The following is a 14979-nucleotide window of genomic DNA, read 5'->3' on the forward strand; positions in this document are numbered from 1 at the left end:
ATATCACCTCATACTTAGACAGCAATAGCATCACAGCCATGTAGCCATTCTTCCCAAACAGCTCTCAGCTGGAGCAAACTGTGTCGCAGAATTGGCTGACCTTCAAATACTTTACAACCTGTAGTGATTGTGTAGCACTCAAAAAAACAATCTGTCTTCCTGTCAGTGCTGTAAAAAGGAATATTGCTTATTGCTATTATAGCTGCATGTGATTAGTTTTGCAGATCCAGGACTGAAATGCAACTAATTCCTTACTCCTGACATGGTCCAAATAATTGATGTGTATGCTACACTTTCTCTGAAGAGTTAATAGCAATATTTTATCCACCCAAACCTCCTATGAAGTAGATTAGATTCACCCAAGGCTTCCTGAGTGAGGAACTGAACATGACAGTCCACCTGTTACTGCTCAGTGCGAGTGGTGGCATCATATTTGCCTGTTATGGTTTAATTTTGGGAATATGTTATAAAAGTCAGACCCAAATCACATAGCCTTAGGAATGTACAAATAGCTATCCACATAAAGTGAATCAGTCATTGGATCATTTTGCTGTGTGTCTGATCCCCAACTAGTGCTCTACATGTATGAATATATAAGCTGGCATGAATATGTATTCATTTTAGCTCTGAGTAAGCATATTCACCTTTAAACATAAATATAAGTTTGATCAACCGCAATATTTATTAATTTTAGCTTACAGTATTTTTTCAGGCACTGATGTTAATTTTCCTTTTTTCTCAATTGAATGGTTGATTGCAGACCTTGGGGAACAATGAAAACTACAGCTTTAGAACATAGTGTTCAGTAGTACAATAAATACATCTTCATTGTCATGCTGAACACAAACACATTCAACAGGGGAGCCAATGCAGTCAAGCGGATGTTCTATAGTAACAAGCAAAAGTTCTAGACTCCAAAAACAAAATTAGAGTGAAATCCTGAGGGTGCTTTCCTGGAATTAACTCCCACTGAGTACATTTGAGTACATTTGACAGCTCTCATTGCCAGCTTGTAACTGTAAGGAGATCTGATCTAACAGTTGATTACAATCCTGTGAATACATAATATTGGCATGTGCTTAATGAAGATGTGTGAAATTGATCATTTTGGCTTTGTGAAAATTTTTAAAAATCTGATATTTGAAGGATATTTTAAAGAATAAGATGGTGAATAGATAATAGACAGCCATGGCTTAGCAGCAGCCATGAAAGTTTCATTTCAAACATCTGCTACCAATCTCCTACTCAACTGCCACAGTCACATCAGCTACCCAGTCCAAGCTTTTCCTCCTCACCTGCAATTTAGTACTGTTTGTGCGAGAACAGGCACATCGTGGATTATCCTTGGCCCCAGAATGTTTGGGTTTTTAAAGCCCAGAATCAGGAATCTAGACTTTAGATTAACTGTCAAACAGTGGTTAAATGGATTGTGTTAAAGCCTGGAATTTAATGAAAAATAACCTTTACGCAAAGTTTGCAAACTTTATCTCTGATCTTGATGGAAATTCCAGTTCATCGGTTGAAGCATGCTGTTCAATTAAAAATAAAAACAAACAAAAACTCTGTAGATTGCCAATGTTAGATTTCTGTATGTCTTCAGACTATCTCTAATAAATAAAATAGATGTAGTTAAGGAAAAATGTCCAAATTAAGATACTCTTAAGAGACTAAGCCAAACTTTCAGGAATTTTATTTGTGAGACTTGCAGCACAATCCCTAAATCAGTGGGCTTAACCTAAAGTAATTCTGCCCAGGATTGTTCTGTAAATGTGGATGTTCAATGAGAGAGAACTTTTCATCAAATATCTAAGCAGATAATACAAAAAGTATTTCTCTGCTTTTCATCTGAAGTGACTGAGGGGACAATCAGAAGCAGACAAAAAAAATGGAAATGATTTTCAACAATAATGAAAGCCAAAAAGGAAACTGAAAAGACTTTCTTGGTTCACTTTTTATCGCATGCTTTTAAATGGAGAGGTTATGAAAATGTAGCTCCTACTATTTCCATCTGGCTTTTGCTACTTTAACCAGCAGTTTTTTTAGTTTAAATTGACACTTAGCTCCTCTAAGGATACAGCTCAGGGACCCTGCAAAAGATATTTTTTTTAAAGAATTGCTACTTCTCTTCATTTAATTGACTGGAAAGGAAGCCATATCTGACCACTGTCTCTGTATGTGGAGTCAAAAAGAACTACATGTGAAAATATATTGCAGAAAAAAATATATCTTGACTTAAATGGTGATCTTTCTTTCCTCAACTAGAGGTCAGTAGATCACTGTATATTCAGTGCTTGAATAATTTATACCAGATTTATGGGGCAAAAATAATCTGTCTCAGTCTTTGATTTAAAAATAATAATATGCAGAGTCAGATGAAAGGAATTGCCATGTCATATTACAAATATATGTCATGCTCTATAGATCTTTTCCCACATGTGATTGCAATGTTACATATACAGATGTGCTGCATGTGCAGAACAGATGTGTTACCACTCATGGGAATCTTGCTAGGTTCAGGAAACAAGAGCATATGCAGTGCTTTGATCTACATGGAAACCTACTTGTGGATTGGCAGATTTGTTTCCCCATGCACAAACTGTTGTGCAGGGCTTAAGAGGACCACTGGTAAAGGTGGCAAGACCACAGACATGGGGACACCCTGAGCTAACCATCATCTTTTTCATGCAAAGACATATCCTGATGAAGGGTTGCTTGCATGGTACCCCTTGCCCTTCTGGAATGAGTTGCAAAACAAGAATAACCTACAGGAACCATGTTTTTATAAAAGTTTTGATATAGTTTCTATATTTCTAGAGTGAATAGCTTCATACATTTTGAAGGAATATAAGGCATTCCTGCAGCTCAAATTTGCAGGTCTATACTGGTACACTGAATGGATAGCAAAGCATCTAGAAACCATACTGTAGCTCTTTTACACTCTTTGAAGAAATAATGAAGCGTAATTTAATTCATTTTTAAAAGTGCTTTCAGAAGAGTATTTAAAATTATCATCTCTGGAATGATTGTATTGTCTAGATAAATTGCTGTACAGAAAAACAGGCTAATTGTCCCTCTAGCTGAGCATAATCTCCAGTATTGATCCTCAAAGATGAAAGAAGTAAGACTGGTTGCCAGTTGTTGAATTTTTTTAGAGAATAAGAAAACCTACTCAGAATAAACTTGCCTTGGGAAAAGAATTTATTCATCTTGGGTATACAAACCATGTTATATTTGCAGGAATCTCTAATTTATCTGTTTAAATAGTTGTTTCACACCTTTCCTTGTGACTCAAATTTGTTGTCTGGAGGGGGGTGGGAAATAACATTCTTAGCGCCACTGGAAATGTTGTTAAAAACTGCCAAAAACACAACTTAATTACTTCCCACAGCTATTGTTCAAAAATAATCTCCGATTTGTAAACCCAGTATAGATTATAAGACTTTATGAGATGGTAAGGCTGTAAATGAATATACTTTTTATGTTTATACTAAAAAAGGTGAAGAAAGGGAGAAAGGAGTCTTGTGGCACCCTACAGATTAATAAATTTATTGAGGCCTAGTATACCTGTTTTTCTTTAAGGTGCCACAGGACTCCTCATTTTTTTCATTATTCAGAAGGAATTGCTAGCATTTTGGTTGGGTTGGATGTTTTAAAAGAACTCTGCCTAGTTGTGACGATTAGCAAAGAGCTCTAGGAGAATCTCCACAAATTAGGTGACTGGGTAGCAATGTGGCAAATTAAGGTCAGTGTTGGCAAATGTAAGGTGATACACACTGGAACAAAAAATCCCAACTTCAGGTACAGGATTAAGGGATCTGAACTTGCTGAGACTGAGAGGGAAAAAGACTTTGGAGTCATAGTAGATAGCTTGATGGTAATATCAACCCAGTGTGATGTAATGGTGAAAAAGGCAAATTCTGTGTTGGAGATTACCAGGATTGAAATTGATTGAAAATAAAATGACCAATATTATAGATCTAAGGTATGGCCTCATTTGGAATAGTCTGTGCAGTCCTGATCCACCATATTTCAAAAAGGACATTGCAGAGTTGGCAAAACTGCAGAAGAGGGCAACCAAGATTATTAGGGGGTTGCCTTCTTATAAAGGAAAAGTTGAAGATTCTGGAACTTTTCAGTTTAGAAAAGAGATGAAAAGGGGGACATGATAGAGGTTTATAAAATTATTTACAGGGTGGAGAATGCTGACAATGAGATATTTTTCTCCTCTCCCAAAATATTAGAACTGAAGGGTATCCAGTGAAGCTGATGGACAGTAGTGATTAAAATATGGAATTCACTACCAGAGGATGTAATGATGGCCAGAGGCATAAACAGCTTTAAAGGGGGATTAGTCAGATCCATGGAGGATAGGTCTATTGGTTGGTACTAGCCATAATTATTGAAGGGATCCTCCATGTTCAGAGGTAGTAAACCTCTGGACAGCAATCCCAGGCATATTGGTGCTTTCCAACTCTCCCATTGGCCCATGATGCTCATCTCACCCACTGACCCATCAACCACCACTCAGCTGTACTTCCATCCCATTAGCTGAATCTGCTCTTTTCCCCTGCCCACTGCCAGCCCGGCCATATCTTCCCTGGCCTATCTCTCTTCAAGTGGCAGCAAGTCTGGTAGGCAGCAGTGGTCATCTGGAGGAAGCCTGGGCCACACAAAGAGGCTGCTGTTGCCACCCAGGCAGCTGGGCTGGTGAAGTTTCCTTCACTTCCTATTGGCACACCCCTCCAGGTCCTCTATTTTCCCTCAGTGGTTGTTGCTAGGCAACCATAGTGTTTCAAGCTTGGTTCTTCAGTAAAAGGCAAGGGGAGGAGGCCCTTTCCAGGCCTGTTTTTGGCCTTTGAGCAGCAACCATATGTCAGTGTGGCATGCAAGTTAGCGCTTCAGAGCAGGGTCTGCCAGGCCCAGGCTCTTGCTGTGTGATTTTGGACCAGTCACAGACTTTCAGCCTAACCTACCTCACAAGGTTGTTGTGTAGATCAAAAGGGGGAGAGGAGAATGATGTAAGCTGTTTTGGTCCCCACAACATCTGTGTGATGGTCATCATACCCTCTCACCCCCATAATAATTCTTCCTTATCTCCATTCTGGGCCTGTTTCAGGGCTTTGAACCATCACAGACATGGGGACATACATACATACTTGCCGGGGGGTGGGTGGGAGGGGAGTAGCATCTGTTTCAGTTGAATGGTGGGTGGGAAGACAGCAAGGACTGGGGAAATAAGAAGTGCTAATGATGTGGGGGTTGTTGAAAGGAAAGTGGTTGGGGGTGGGGGGTAGTTGGAGGGGGATGGGAAGGGTGGGGGAGTGAATGCCTTCATTTGGGTGGGTAGGTGGGAGGAAGACAGCATGGGTGGAGGGGCACTTGCCCAAAGCCTCTTTCTAGACCCTGCTGTATTTTCCCCTACAACAGGTCTTATTCCTAGTGTTGTTATAAATTGCTACAGAAGAGTTCTAAATGGCAGCAGCAATTTATGCCCATTACATTTTAAATGCACAAATACATTTCTACTGAGTTAACTGTGGAATGAACATACATGTGAGTAGATTTGATGAACTTGAAGTTTTGGTTTTTTTAAGGAGCAACAAAATCTCTAATTTAAAAGGTGTGGAGTATTTGTATTCACAAAATATAAAAATCAAAGTCAATAAAATACATAGAGAATCAATGGATGGTGCACCATTAGGTTTTCCAGGTCTAGATTGGAAAATACCTGGAGACTTTGGAAGTGGATCTAGGTGAGGGTGGGGTTTGGGGAGGGGAGGGGCCTCAGCATGGCAAATTGCCATAGACTCCACCCTTTAAAGCAGCCCTTTTATCCGCAGGACCTGATATCTGCCAGCTAGAGATCAATGGTAAAGGCGGAAGATCTCCAGAACCCACCTGGAGGCTGGCAAACTTATGCCCCATGTGTCTGTTCAGCAATTAGACACATGAACACCTACATGTAGTTTCCTGATCTTAAACAAGAATAAAAGATAATCTATACATTTCAAAAATCATATGTCAAGGAATTAAATAGACTGCATACAATCTAGCCATTTTATTTTTAAAATTCTCGCCATTTGTGATCTTTAAATGAACAGAATAGAATACACAAATACATCTATCAGTACTCATTACAGTGCCCATCACAAAGTTTTGCCCTGTTGTTCCAGCTGTATCATTGGACATTAAATACAATGTTACACTCTTGTTCATAGAAAAGTCCTGTGAGAAACAGCCTTGTACTCTGCAGAGTATGTCAGGATTAAACTGTGCAGGCAGATGGGCCTTGAGCCAACATCCATTACTTTGTACCAGTTATGTTTTTATTAGAATACCTACAGCTCACTTTCTCCAAATACTAGAATACTCACACATAAGAAGTTGGAGGCAGCTGGGTAAACAGAGGTTTATTGTTGTTTGTCAGGGTAGAACCAAAGTGGAGATATTTCAGGGGAGATTCCCAAGCACATAGGAGGCTAACAACAACAACCTGGAAACCACAAATTACTGAGGTATAGTCAGAACCAGTCAGAGGGGTGCATGTTGAGTCCGATGCCCAACAAATCAGTCTGTTATCTTGTTTTCCTTAATGGTTGTATTATATTGTCTTTGTTGTTAATGGTTATGTAATGACTTTGCTTTAATATCTTTGCTGTAAACTGGCATGAGCAGCTCTCTAAAGAGGCAGCATATACTTTCTAAAGAAATAACAAATTCAGGTAAAGATCTAGGGAAGCAGGGAGAAAAATCAAAGAAACACACATGCTAAGAATGGGAAACTTTTATAGCAACACCTCATGGTAACACTAACAGAAATAGACACTGTGGGGTTGATCCTGCTTCAGTTATAAGACTTAGGCTGAAGTCCTAAGAACATTTATTTGGAGAAAGCCAAGACAAATGAAATCAGCCTCAGTTCTGTGTAAACATGTATAGGAATGTACTGTTGATACTGAATAAAATATGAACGGTTCCTTTATCCCAGCCTTGGAAAGGAAAGGTAGTTCTTGTGAGCCCCAAGAAGAGTTTCCTGATTAGTGGAGGGTGTGGCAGAGGGAGTTACAGAGCATGGGAACTTTGACAAATAAGGAAATGAAAGAAAGTCTTCAGGTGGGTATGTTTGGCTCTTTTGCCAAAAAATAGGGTTGCCAGGTCCAATTCAGGAAATACCTTGGGACTTTGGAAGTGGAGCTAGGAGACTTTAGGGATGGAGCTGGGAGACTTTACCATTCCAAATAAATAATAAAAATATAACAGTGCAGTTCTCCTGAATACAGTCTTCATTTCCTTCTCCTGTTTTTTGCCTTCAACGAGTTCCCCAACAGTTGCACTTCCATTAAATGAAAAGTGAACACACACACACTCACAAAGCAGCCAAAATAAACATTTTGCAAGCCCACACTTTTGTGATCTCACTGGGGCAATTTCCTCACAGGAGTTGCTGGAAGTAGCAATTTGCTGTATTCCAACCAACTTCTTCAGAGAGAGGAAAATGAAAGCACTGAGCAGAGCAGTCTAGGGGGTAGAGTTTTCCTCCATCCCATTATCAGGTTCTAGTTAACTCTTTACGATCCCTTTAGGCAGATGACTTCTGAAAGGAATGCAAACAGAAAGAATGGGGGCTCTCTCACACACTCAACAGGAAGAGCCATATGGCTCTGCATGCTTGTCCCCCCCCCCCCTTCAGCTTTAGTCTCACTGATATTTAAAGGCACACACCCCTTCCAAAACAGAAGCAGCCTGCAAATTTCTAAACCTGCCAAGATGGAAATGCACATAATGACTTTTGGAGCAGGGCTTCCCCCTGTCAGCCAACTGGCTGGTGGTGAGGAGGAGCCTGCAAACCTGGGGGATCCCCTGCTAGGACCTGGGAGCTGGCAAGGCTACCAAAAATAAAATACAGGAAGCAGCTCTCAGGTGCTCAATATTGAGCCACATGAGAACAAAAAACATTGTTAGGATAAAGTGTTGACACAACCAGTATTTATTTATTTTTTTGCTAGAAAGAAATGTTAATGTAGTAAAGATCCCTGTGTAAATATATAGCATGGTCAGTGCCAAGAAGTCCTCATTAATAATAGGAAAAATTTTGAATCTTTATATCTCTGGGCTACCATTGTATTTCCAAGAAGCTGTGATAGAATCATACTGGTTGTATCCTGGTCCTCCCCACCCTGTAATAGTTTTCAGCCTTTATGCTGAAATTGGCCCAAAAATGAATCTCCTGAACCCCATGTCAGCATGAATGGCAGGGATGAATCAGTTATGGATCTAAGACAGATGGGAAAGAAGGGAAAGGCCAACCAAAACACAGTCTCAGTGTAACTATTTTATAGATTTTCGTTTCTGAGATCCTGCATAGCAACTTTCAGTTAGAATAAACAATACTGACTTAGATGGGCCAGTGCTCAGACTTGGTGTAAGACAGCTGCACACACATGCTTGACTTTGATTGAAAAGTTGTATTCTTAAAGCTATTAAAGCAATAGTATATGCATGCTATTGGAGGAGAGCCATTATTTTTGTTAACAGGAGTTATATTTTCTAAGTTTGCATTTGCAAAAAATTTGAAATCATTTAGACCCTTGAATCACTGCACATTTCAGCTCTCATTCCTATTTACCTCATTTCTAGTCAATGTGTCAAGAAAACAGCATCTAGAGCAGAGGTTCTCAAACTTATTTGGCCTAATGCCCCCTTTTCAGAAAAAAAGTTACGCAGCGCCCCCCTGGAAATCTGCCTTCAAGAAGTGGACTAAAAGATGCAGTGACATATTTGCACACAGGGTAAACAAAGATGTTGTAAAGAAGACACTTTGAAGCTTGAAATTCTAAAATGATTTTATAAAATCAACCATAGTAATATTCCCATACACAGAGAATTTTTGAAATTTCTTTATAATTATTATCCACCCTCCCCTTGTCAGCTCCAACTAATGCAATGGGAAGGTGCCCTGCCCAGCCACTTTCAACCTGAAAGCAGTGGGCAGTGGTAAAACAGGGTGCTTTTCGGAGGCTTCTTTGGAAGCCTCTGACAAATGCTGGCAATGTTTGCCCTGCGAAGAAAAATGACGGCATGGCAGCACCACCTGGGGCTCTTAGCTTGCCTGCTGGCTGGCACAATCATGCCACAAGGGAAGGGATAGTAAGGGGGTGCCCAGCAGTGCCCCCTGGCAGGGTGGCACCCTAAGTGGTCGCCAACCCACCTTCTCCCATGTGCTGACCCTGCAGAAGCCACTCTGACCGATTTCGCACTCGTCTTATGCCACTCTCAAGCTCCTCTTCTCAGCAAGATTTCCCTCCGATCTCACACTATTTGCCCTGGGGCTGCAGCTAGCTTCGGCTTTTTTGCACTGCAAATAGAAACCTCTAAAACCCAGTTGCAGAAAAGCGGATGCTAGCTGCAGCCCCGGGGCAGATGGTGTGAAATCAGAGGGAAGCCCCGCTGAGAAGAGGAGCTTGAGAGAGGCATATGGTGAGTGGAAAATCGGTCTCTGTGTCTAGGGCATTGCGGTTGGCTGAAATCAATGGAAGCAACCACCTGGTAACCAGAGGACTGTAAGAAGACACTCTGCATAAAACTTGTGAGGAACAAGCTACAGGTTGAAACTCTTCAGAGAAGTTTGTGTAATTGTCTCAGTGCTTCCACTGTCATGACTTGAACTGTATTGCTGAGAGAGAAACTGCAAGCAACCTTGAGAAGCTACTAGCTGTAGCAAGTATTGGTTAGGATAGACTAGTAAGGTTTTTTTTGTGTCTGTCTTTCTTGTTTGTCTGTATACTTCTGGTTTTTTATTCCGTCTTGTAAATAAACTGTATCCTTCTTATATTTTAATTGGAAGGAGTTCTGGTCCTAGTCTAATTGGGTGAATTTGCACTATGTAGCAGACAAAAAGGAACCCTCTATTTTTGTTAATTGGAATTTTTCTCTAAATTAGGAATTCTGGACCCCTCCCAGAAATGTGATGTTTTGACACCTCCCACCCTCTTCTCTTCTCCCTTTATGCTTCTATTGCCCCCTTATTTTTATTCACCACCCCCCAATTGCACCCAAAGCTATTACCGCCCCCCTGGATCGTTCCAGCGCCCCCAGGGGGCAATATCACCCACTTTGGGAAACACTGATCTAGAAGGCTTTCCAGTATCTTCCAACGAAGTAAACTGATTATACCTGTCCACTTCCATTTGGCAAGATGTTCATATGAAACTGATAAATGAGTAAAACCCTTGGTATAAATCTTAGTAGAAACTGCCAAAGTTTGAATGAATGGGAATTCAAGGTTGCTATGGGCACTTTAAAATTCAATATTTTGAACAGGGTAGATATACACTCCAGAACTGGAAAAGCAAATCAGCCTTGCTCTAAAAAATAAAAATAATTCAGAGGGCTTGAGAGTTTTTTAAAAACACACACAAAAGAAATGTCAGTCAGGAGAATGTTATGAAGAAGTAGATAATCTAGTTGATGTTTTCCAGGATTATATTGTTTCTCTTACTGATCTATTTATGTTTTGCTACATTTAAAAACCTGCATAAGTGTTCTGGAGTGGTACAGGCAGGAATACTCAAGACTCTAAAAAGTTGGTTGTATGAAAACTAATTTTAAAACCTATTTAAAAATTGTGCAAAAATGGTGTATGTTGGTCTGGTTACCAGTAATTCCCCAGCCATAACAGAAAGATTCCTATGACATTCATACCAATATGTTCCACACTGCATTCCATGTTACAGCAGGGGAAAGGGGTGGTATTCACATTTTCCTAGTGACAGAATCCTGAAGGCTGTTAGGAAAATATATTTTGCCATGATCAGATACAGTGACTGGGGAAGAGATTCTGAATCCTCTGTTTTCATCGTGCTGCAAAAATGGTGGAATGACTTATGCAAACTCTCACACAATAAAACAATTATCCGGCAAGGACCAAAAAGAATATATGCCCACACATTAGCTTATCCTTCCTGAACAAATGCATGCTGTAATGTTCCATGCATATCATTGGGACTGTTAAATTTAGTTTGGATTATGCACTGCTCCATATGATTGCCTTGCTAGCTGACATTTGTTTGGAATAGGTGATATTTCATTCATTAGCTGATTTTTAGAAAAATGATCTATCATCAATCTGCACACTAGTGATAAAAATAATCCCAGTATTCTAAAAGTGGGTGAAACAATTTCCCCTGTATTGTTCGTGCCACCAAACTTTGCCAAAAAGTGTAATTAAAATATATTCATTTCATACATAGCAACACATTCTGCAGCAGAAGGGTGTAAACTGGAAACAAGCTTCTCTGATTTTCTTTTTCTGCCTCATGTTGTGATTATGAATAGGAAAGAGGGCTTCTGAGATAAATGTAGTCACCTAATTAGAGGCTTTGTTTGCCTAATGTATGAATGCCTCCGTGCTGTGACTTTCTGCATCAACAAATGAATTAGCTTCAAGGGTCAGAATCCCACCAGAAAACATGACAATTTGAGGATATTTTAATGACAATAGGAGCTGGCCTTGGAAACTGCTTATACAATCTTAGTGGATCTCAGGATTTCAGCTTTCTGCTATTCTGAATATTTCACCCATGGGTATGGATACATCTGCATATTAGACCATTGAGGATCTAAGCTGTTCCTTCCTTAAATCTTCATTCTGATGTTATTCCAATGGATTTAGAAAGTTGCAATTTTGCTTAAGATAGCACCGTATATATTGGGCCATAGCTAGTCTTCCTAATACTGCAGAGTTTCTAGAGCACTGCTCTGATGCCGTGTCTGGGTTTTTGCCAGTCTGAAATAATGTAGTCTGAGATAATTTCTGCCCATTGCTCCATCCCGAAGCTCCGGAGGTTTTTAGTCCACTACCTGGCAACTTGAATGTATTGTTATTTGACTGTGTGCCACTTCTCTTGTCTTGGTTTTCCCACTTTTTCCCCTTTTGCTATCACTTTGTTTCTTCTTGGTTATTTTTCAGGTTTTCCAGGGAAATTTTGACAATGACACTCACAGAAAGAATGTCATTGACCCTCCAATCTATGCACGGCACATAAGGATTCTCCCTTGGTCATGGTACGGCAGGATCACTTTACGGTCAGAGCTCTTGGGCTGTACAGAAGAGGACTGATGAGAGATCTTAACTTAACAGCACAACTCTTGATATTCCTAAAAATATTTCCATAGAAGAAACTGCAAAACCTGTAGGAAATTGAATGGGTTTTTCATGAACAAGTGCTCAAAATCTGGTAGGCCGCTAACTGTCTTTTGTAAGGAGGTCTAAGCCTGCCCTTAAAATGGTCCAATCTGATTTTGTCCTTTTCAGTTGGTTCTAGTTATTACTCTGTTTCGCTGTGGAAATTACCTTTCCAGTTTTCTTCTGAGTTGTTCACACTGGATGAATTATAGTTAGGGATGAAAAGCAGCATCACTTTTGCAAGGGAGATGAAAATGGCATGATGGAGTTCTTTTTCTGATTGCCAAAGAAGTGGGGGAGATTCATTGTTTCCAAACCCAGACAGTCATCTTACTTGCAAAAAGTGATACTGCAGCTTTAGCAATAAGTTTCCTCGGGGAAGACTGCATTTGATTGTTTCCCTTGTGCCTATCAAGCATTGTCAAGATTAATGACACTTCTTGGGAGAATCTCTGTGGTCTGCAGTCCTCCTGATGTTACAAGCTACCTTTCATCATTCTCTTTCCAAATGTGGAGTCTGCATATCCCAGTTTATTTATTTTTCTTTCCATTTAAGCATTCAGCGGGCATCACTCTTCTTTCTGTTTAATCACATTAAATGCTGTTGTTTGCTTTTAATGAGCTGATCTGGATTTTATGGCACAAGATCTGCTCTCAGTATATTATGAAATTAATGATTTTGTTGGAGTAAGTCAGTGAATTCAGCTTGCAATTTCTTCCTAAAGGACGTGGAGGTGAAATAACCAAGGACCAAATGCAAGACCTAAGCTAGTGTAGCATAGAAGTGGGCACAGATGAATGCTGTAGAAATTGTATTCATGTGAGCCTGTGTCATGTCTTGCTTGGAAGTTGCCTTGTGGAGATGTATGGGAGGGGGCATATCTGTGAGATTTAGGCAACATGCCAAAACGTGCAGGCCATGTAAAGTATGATCCCTGCAGCAGTGTCGCCCTGACTAGTTCTTTAGAAATGTGAATGGAAAGGAAATGAAACAAGATCTTGGGGCTGAAGGTTCACATGACATGATCACTAAAATTATTGTTTAGCAATCAGTTCTGCAGAGGCTCTTCAGGCACTTGCATAAAGTGAAGATAGTGAGTACAGTTCCATGGGAGGAATAAAAGAAGAGTTGTAAGATCTTATATAGAAAATGGATTCAGATGCAAGACAAACATCAGCAATCAGAGACAATAGGCAAAGTGATATGTATGCCATGATTCTGTACAAGAGACAGCAGGAAAAAAACATGACATTGTAAGGCAGGAGTCCAGCAGCACCTTAAAGATTAACAAATTCCAGCATAAACTATCATGAGTCAGAGGTCACTTCATTAAATGCATGAAGTGTACATCCATTTATACTAAAAGCTGCAAACAACAGAGAGGTGAATGTGGGGAGTGGGGACAAGTTACAAAGAAAAGTCTGTTTAAAGCAAGATCTAAGCAAAAGATTAACCAGTCCACATAGAGAGGATGAGGACCACACCCATCTGTTGATAGATAAACAAAGTAAGATAATAATAAGATCAAAATGGGGGGGGGGGACCCTAGAAGTATAAATGAACTAATTAAGGGCTGGAATATGCCCTTGTTCAGACAAAGGTGGGGGGATTTCTATTCATTGAAGAGAACACTGGCTTTGGTAATACATTGACACTGGATTCAGCATTCAGCTATCTAAGAACCCATCTTTCATCTCTAAAAAAATAGGAAGAGAAGTGCTTAACTGTGTGTGGCAATGCCTGCTAACACCTTCAGTGGTTGAGAATGATGGCCCATTGCTAAGATTCTTATCCCCATAATTAACAGAGGCATAAGGATCAACACTGCAATCCTCACCAGAGTTAACAAAAATCAAATCCAATTGACTTCAATGTGTGTAACATTGCTTAGAATTGTGCTACCAATTGCCTAGGTGTAGAGTTTTAGTTCTGAGTGTTACACTTAGTACACAAAGCCCTGGTGACAAGACACTCCCTAAGGGCATGCACATGAAGAGAGAGGCCACATTCTTTCAGGTATTCTGTTTCTTCTGCTCCACAACTCCAATACCAATAGCATTTCACTATGGCGGAGTTCTATAAAACTACAGACAAAATGTTTTTTCTTTAAAAATGCACTTTTTAGCGCTGATTCACATAACCCTCTGCAGTTGCCATAACACGGTTTCATTGTGTAGGACATTATTATTATTTTTCACTATTGGGTGGTTCTCCCTGCCCACCCCCCACCCCCCCCCCCCCACACACACACACATATCTGAGCAGACTGTTCAGGATAAGCAAATATATCAAGTGATGACCCTGTTAACAGTTTCTCCCTGATCATCTGAATTTGCCAATAAATTCACTTGCATTGCATATTCATCAGGTGACACTGGCAAGTTACACCAATTTCTGTGCATCAGACTCCCTGTGTGAAAAGGCTAACCCAGTTGACATTTTATTTATGCAGAATGAACCCAGTGTGCTTGATGCTGGATGCTAGCAAAATCCATTCTCAGTCAAACAAGAGGTGATGCTTTTGCCACTGAAACTAGTGTGTAGATACCTTGGCAGAATATTGTATAAATGGCTCCTGAGAAATGATGGGGTCCAACTCAAGCATATGAATAGACTGAATGGATATGACTGCACGATTAGTACATAATTCAGATGGAATTCCTCCAAATGCAAAAGCCTTGCATGTACAGGAGATGTGTCCACAGAGTTGTGGACCTAGCCAATATTGCAAAGTACTATGATTTCCAACAAAATATGATATTATGTTTCATTGGAAATAACATGCCACAGTAGA

General features: G+C 40.0%; 1 protein-coding gene across 1 annotated transcript in view; it reads left to right on the plus strand.

Annotated features, from left to right (window-relative positions):
* Positions 1-12802, plus strand: part of EDIL3 (EGF like repeats and discoidin domains 3) — a 439981-nt gene extending 427179 nt beyond the window's left edge. Inside the window, exon 11 of the mRNA XM_060235733.1 lies at positions 11969-12802. Coding sequence (XP_060091716.1) covers positions 11969-12118 — 150 coding nt within the window. The 3' untranslated portion in view covers positions 12119-12802. The remainder of the gene's footprint in view (positions 1-11968) is intronic.
* The last annotated feature ends 2177 nt before the right edge of the window (positions 12803-14979 follow it).

Source organism: Heteronotia binoei, chromosome 4 (genome assembly GCF_032191835.1).
Source record: "Heteronotia binoei isolate CCM8104 ecotype False Entrance Well chromosome 4, APGP_CSIRO_Hbin_v1, whole genome shotgun sequence".
Lineage (NCBI taxonomy): Eukaryota > Metazoa > Chordata > Lepidosauria > Squamata > Gekkonidae > Heteronotia > Heteronotia binoei.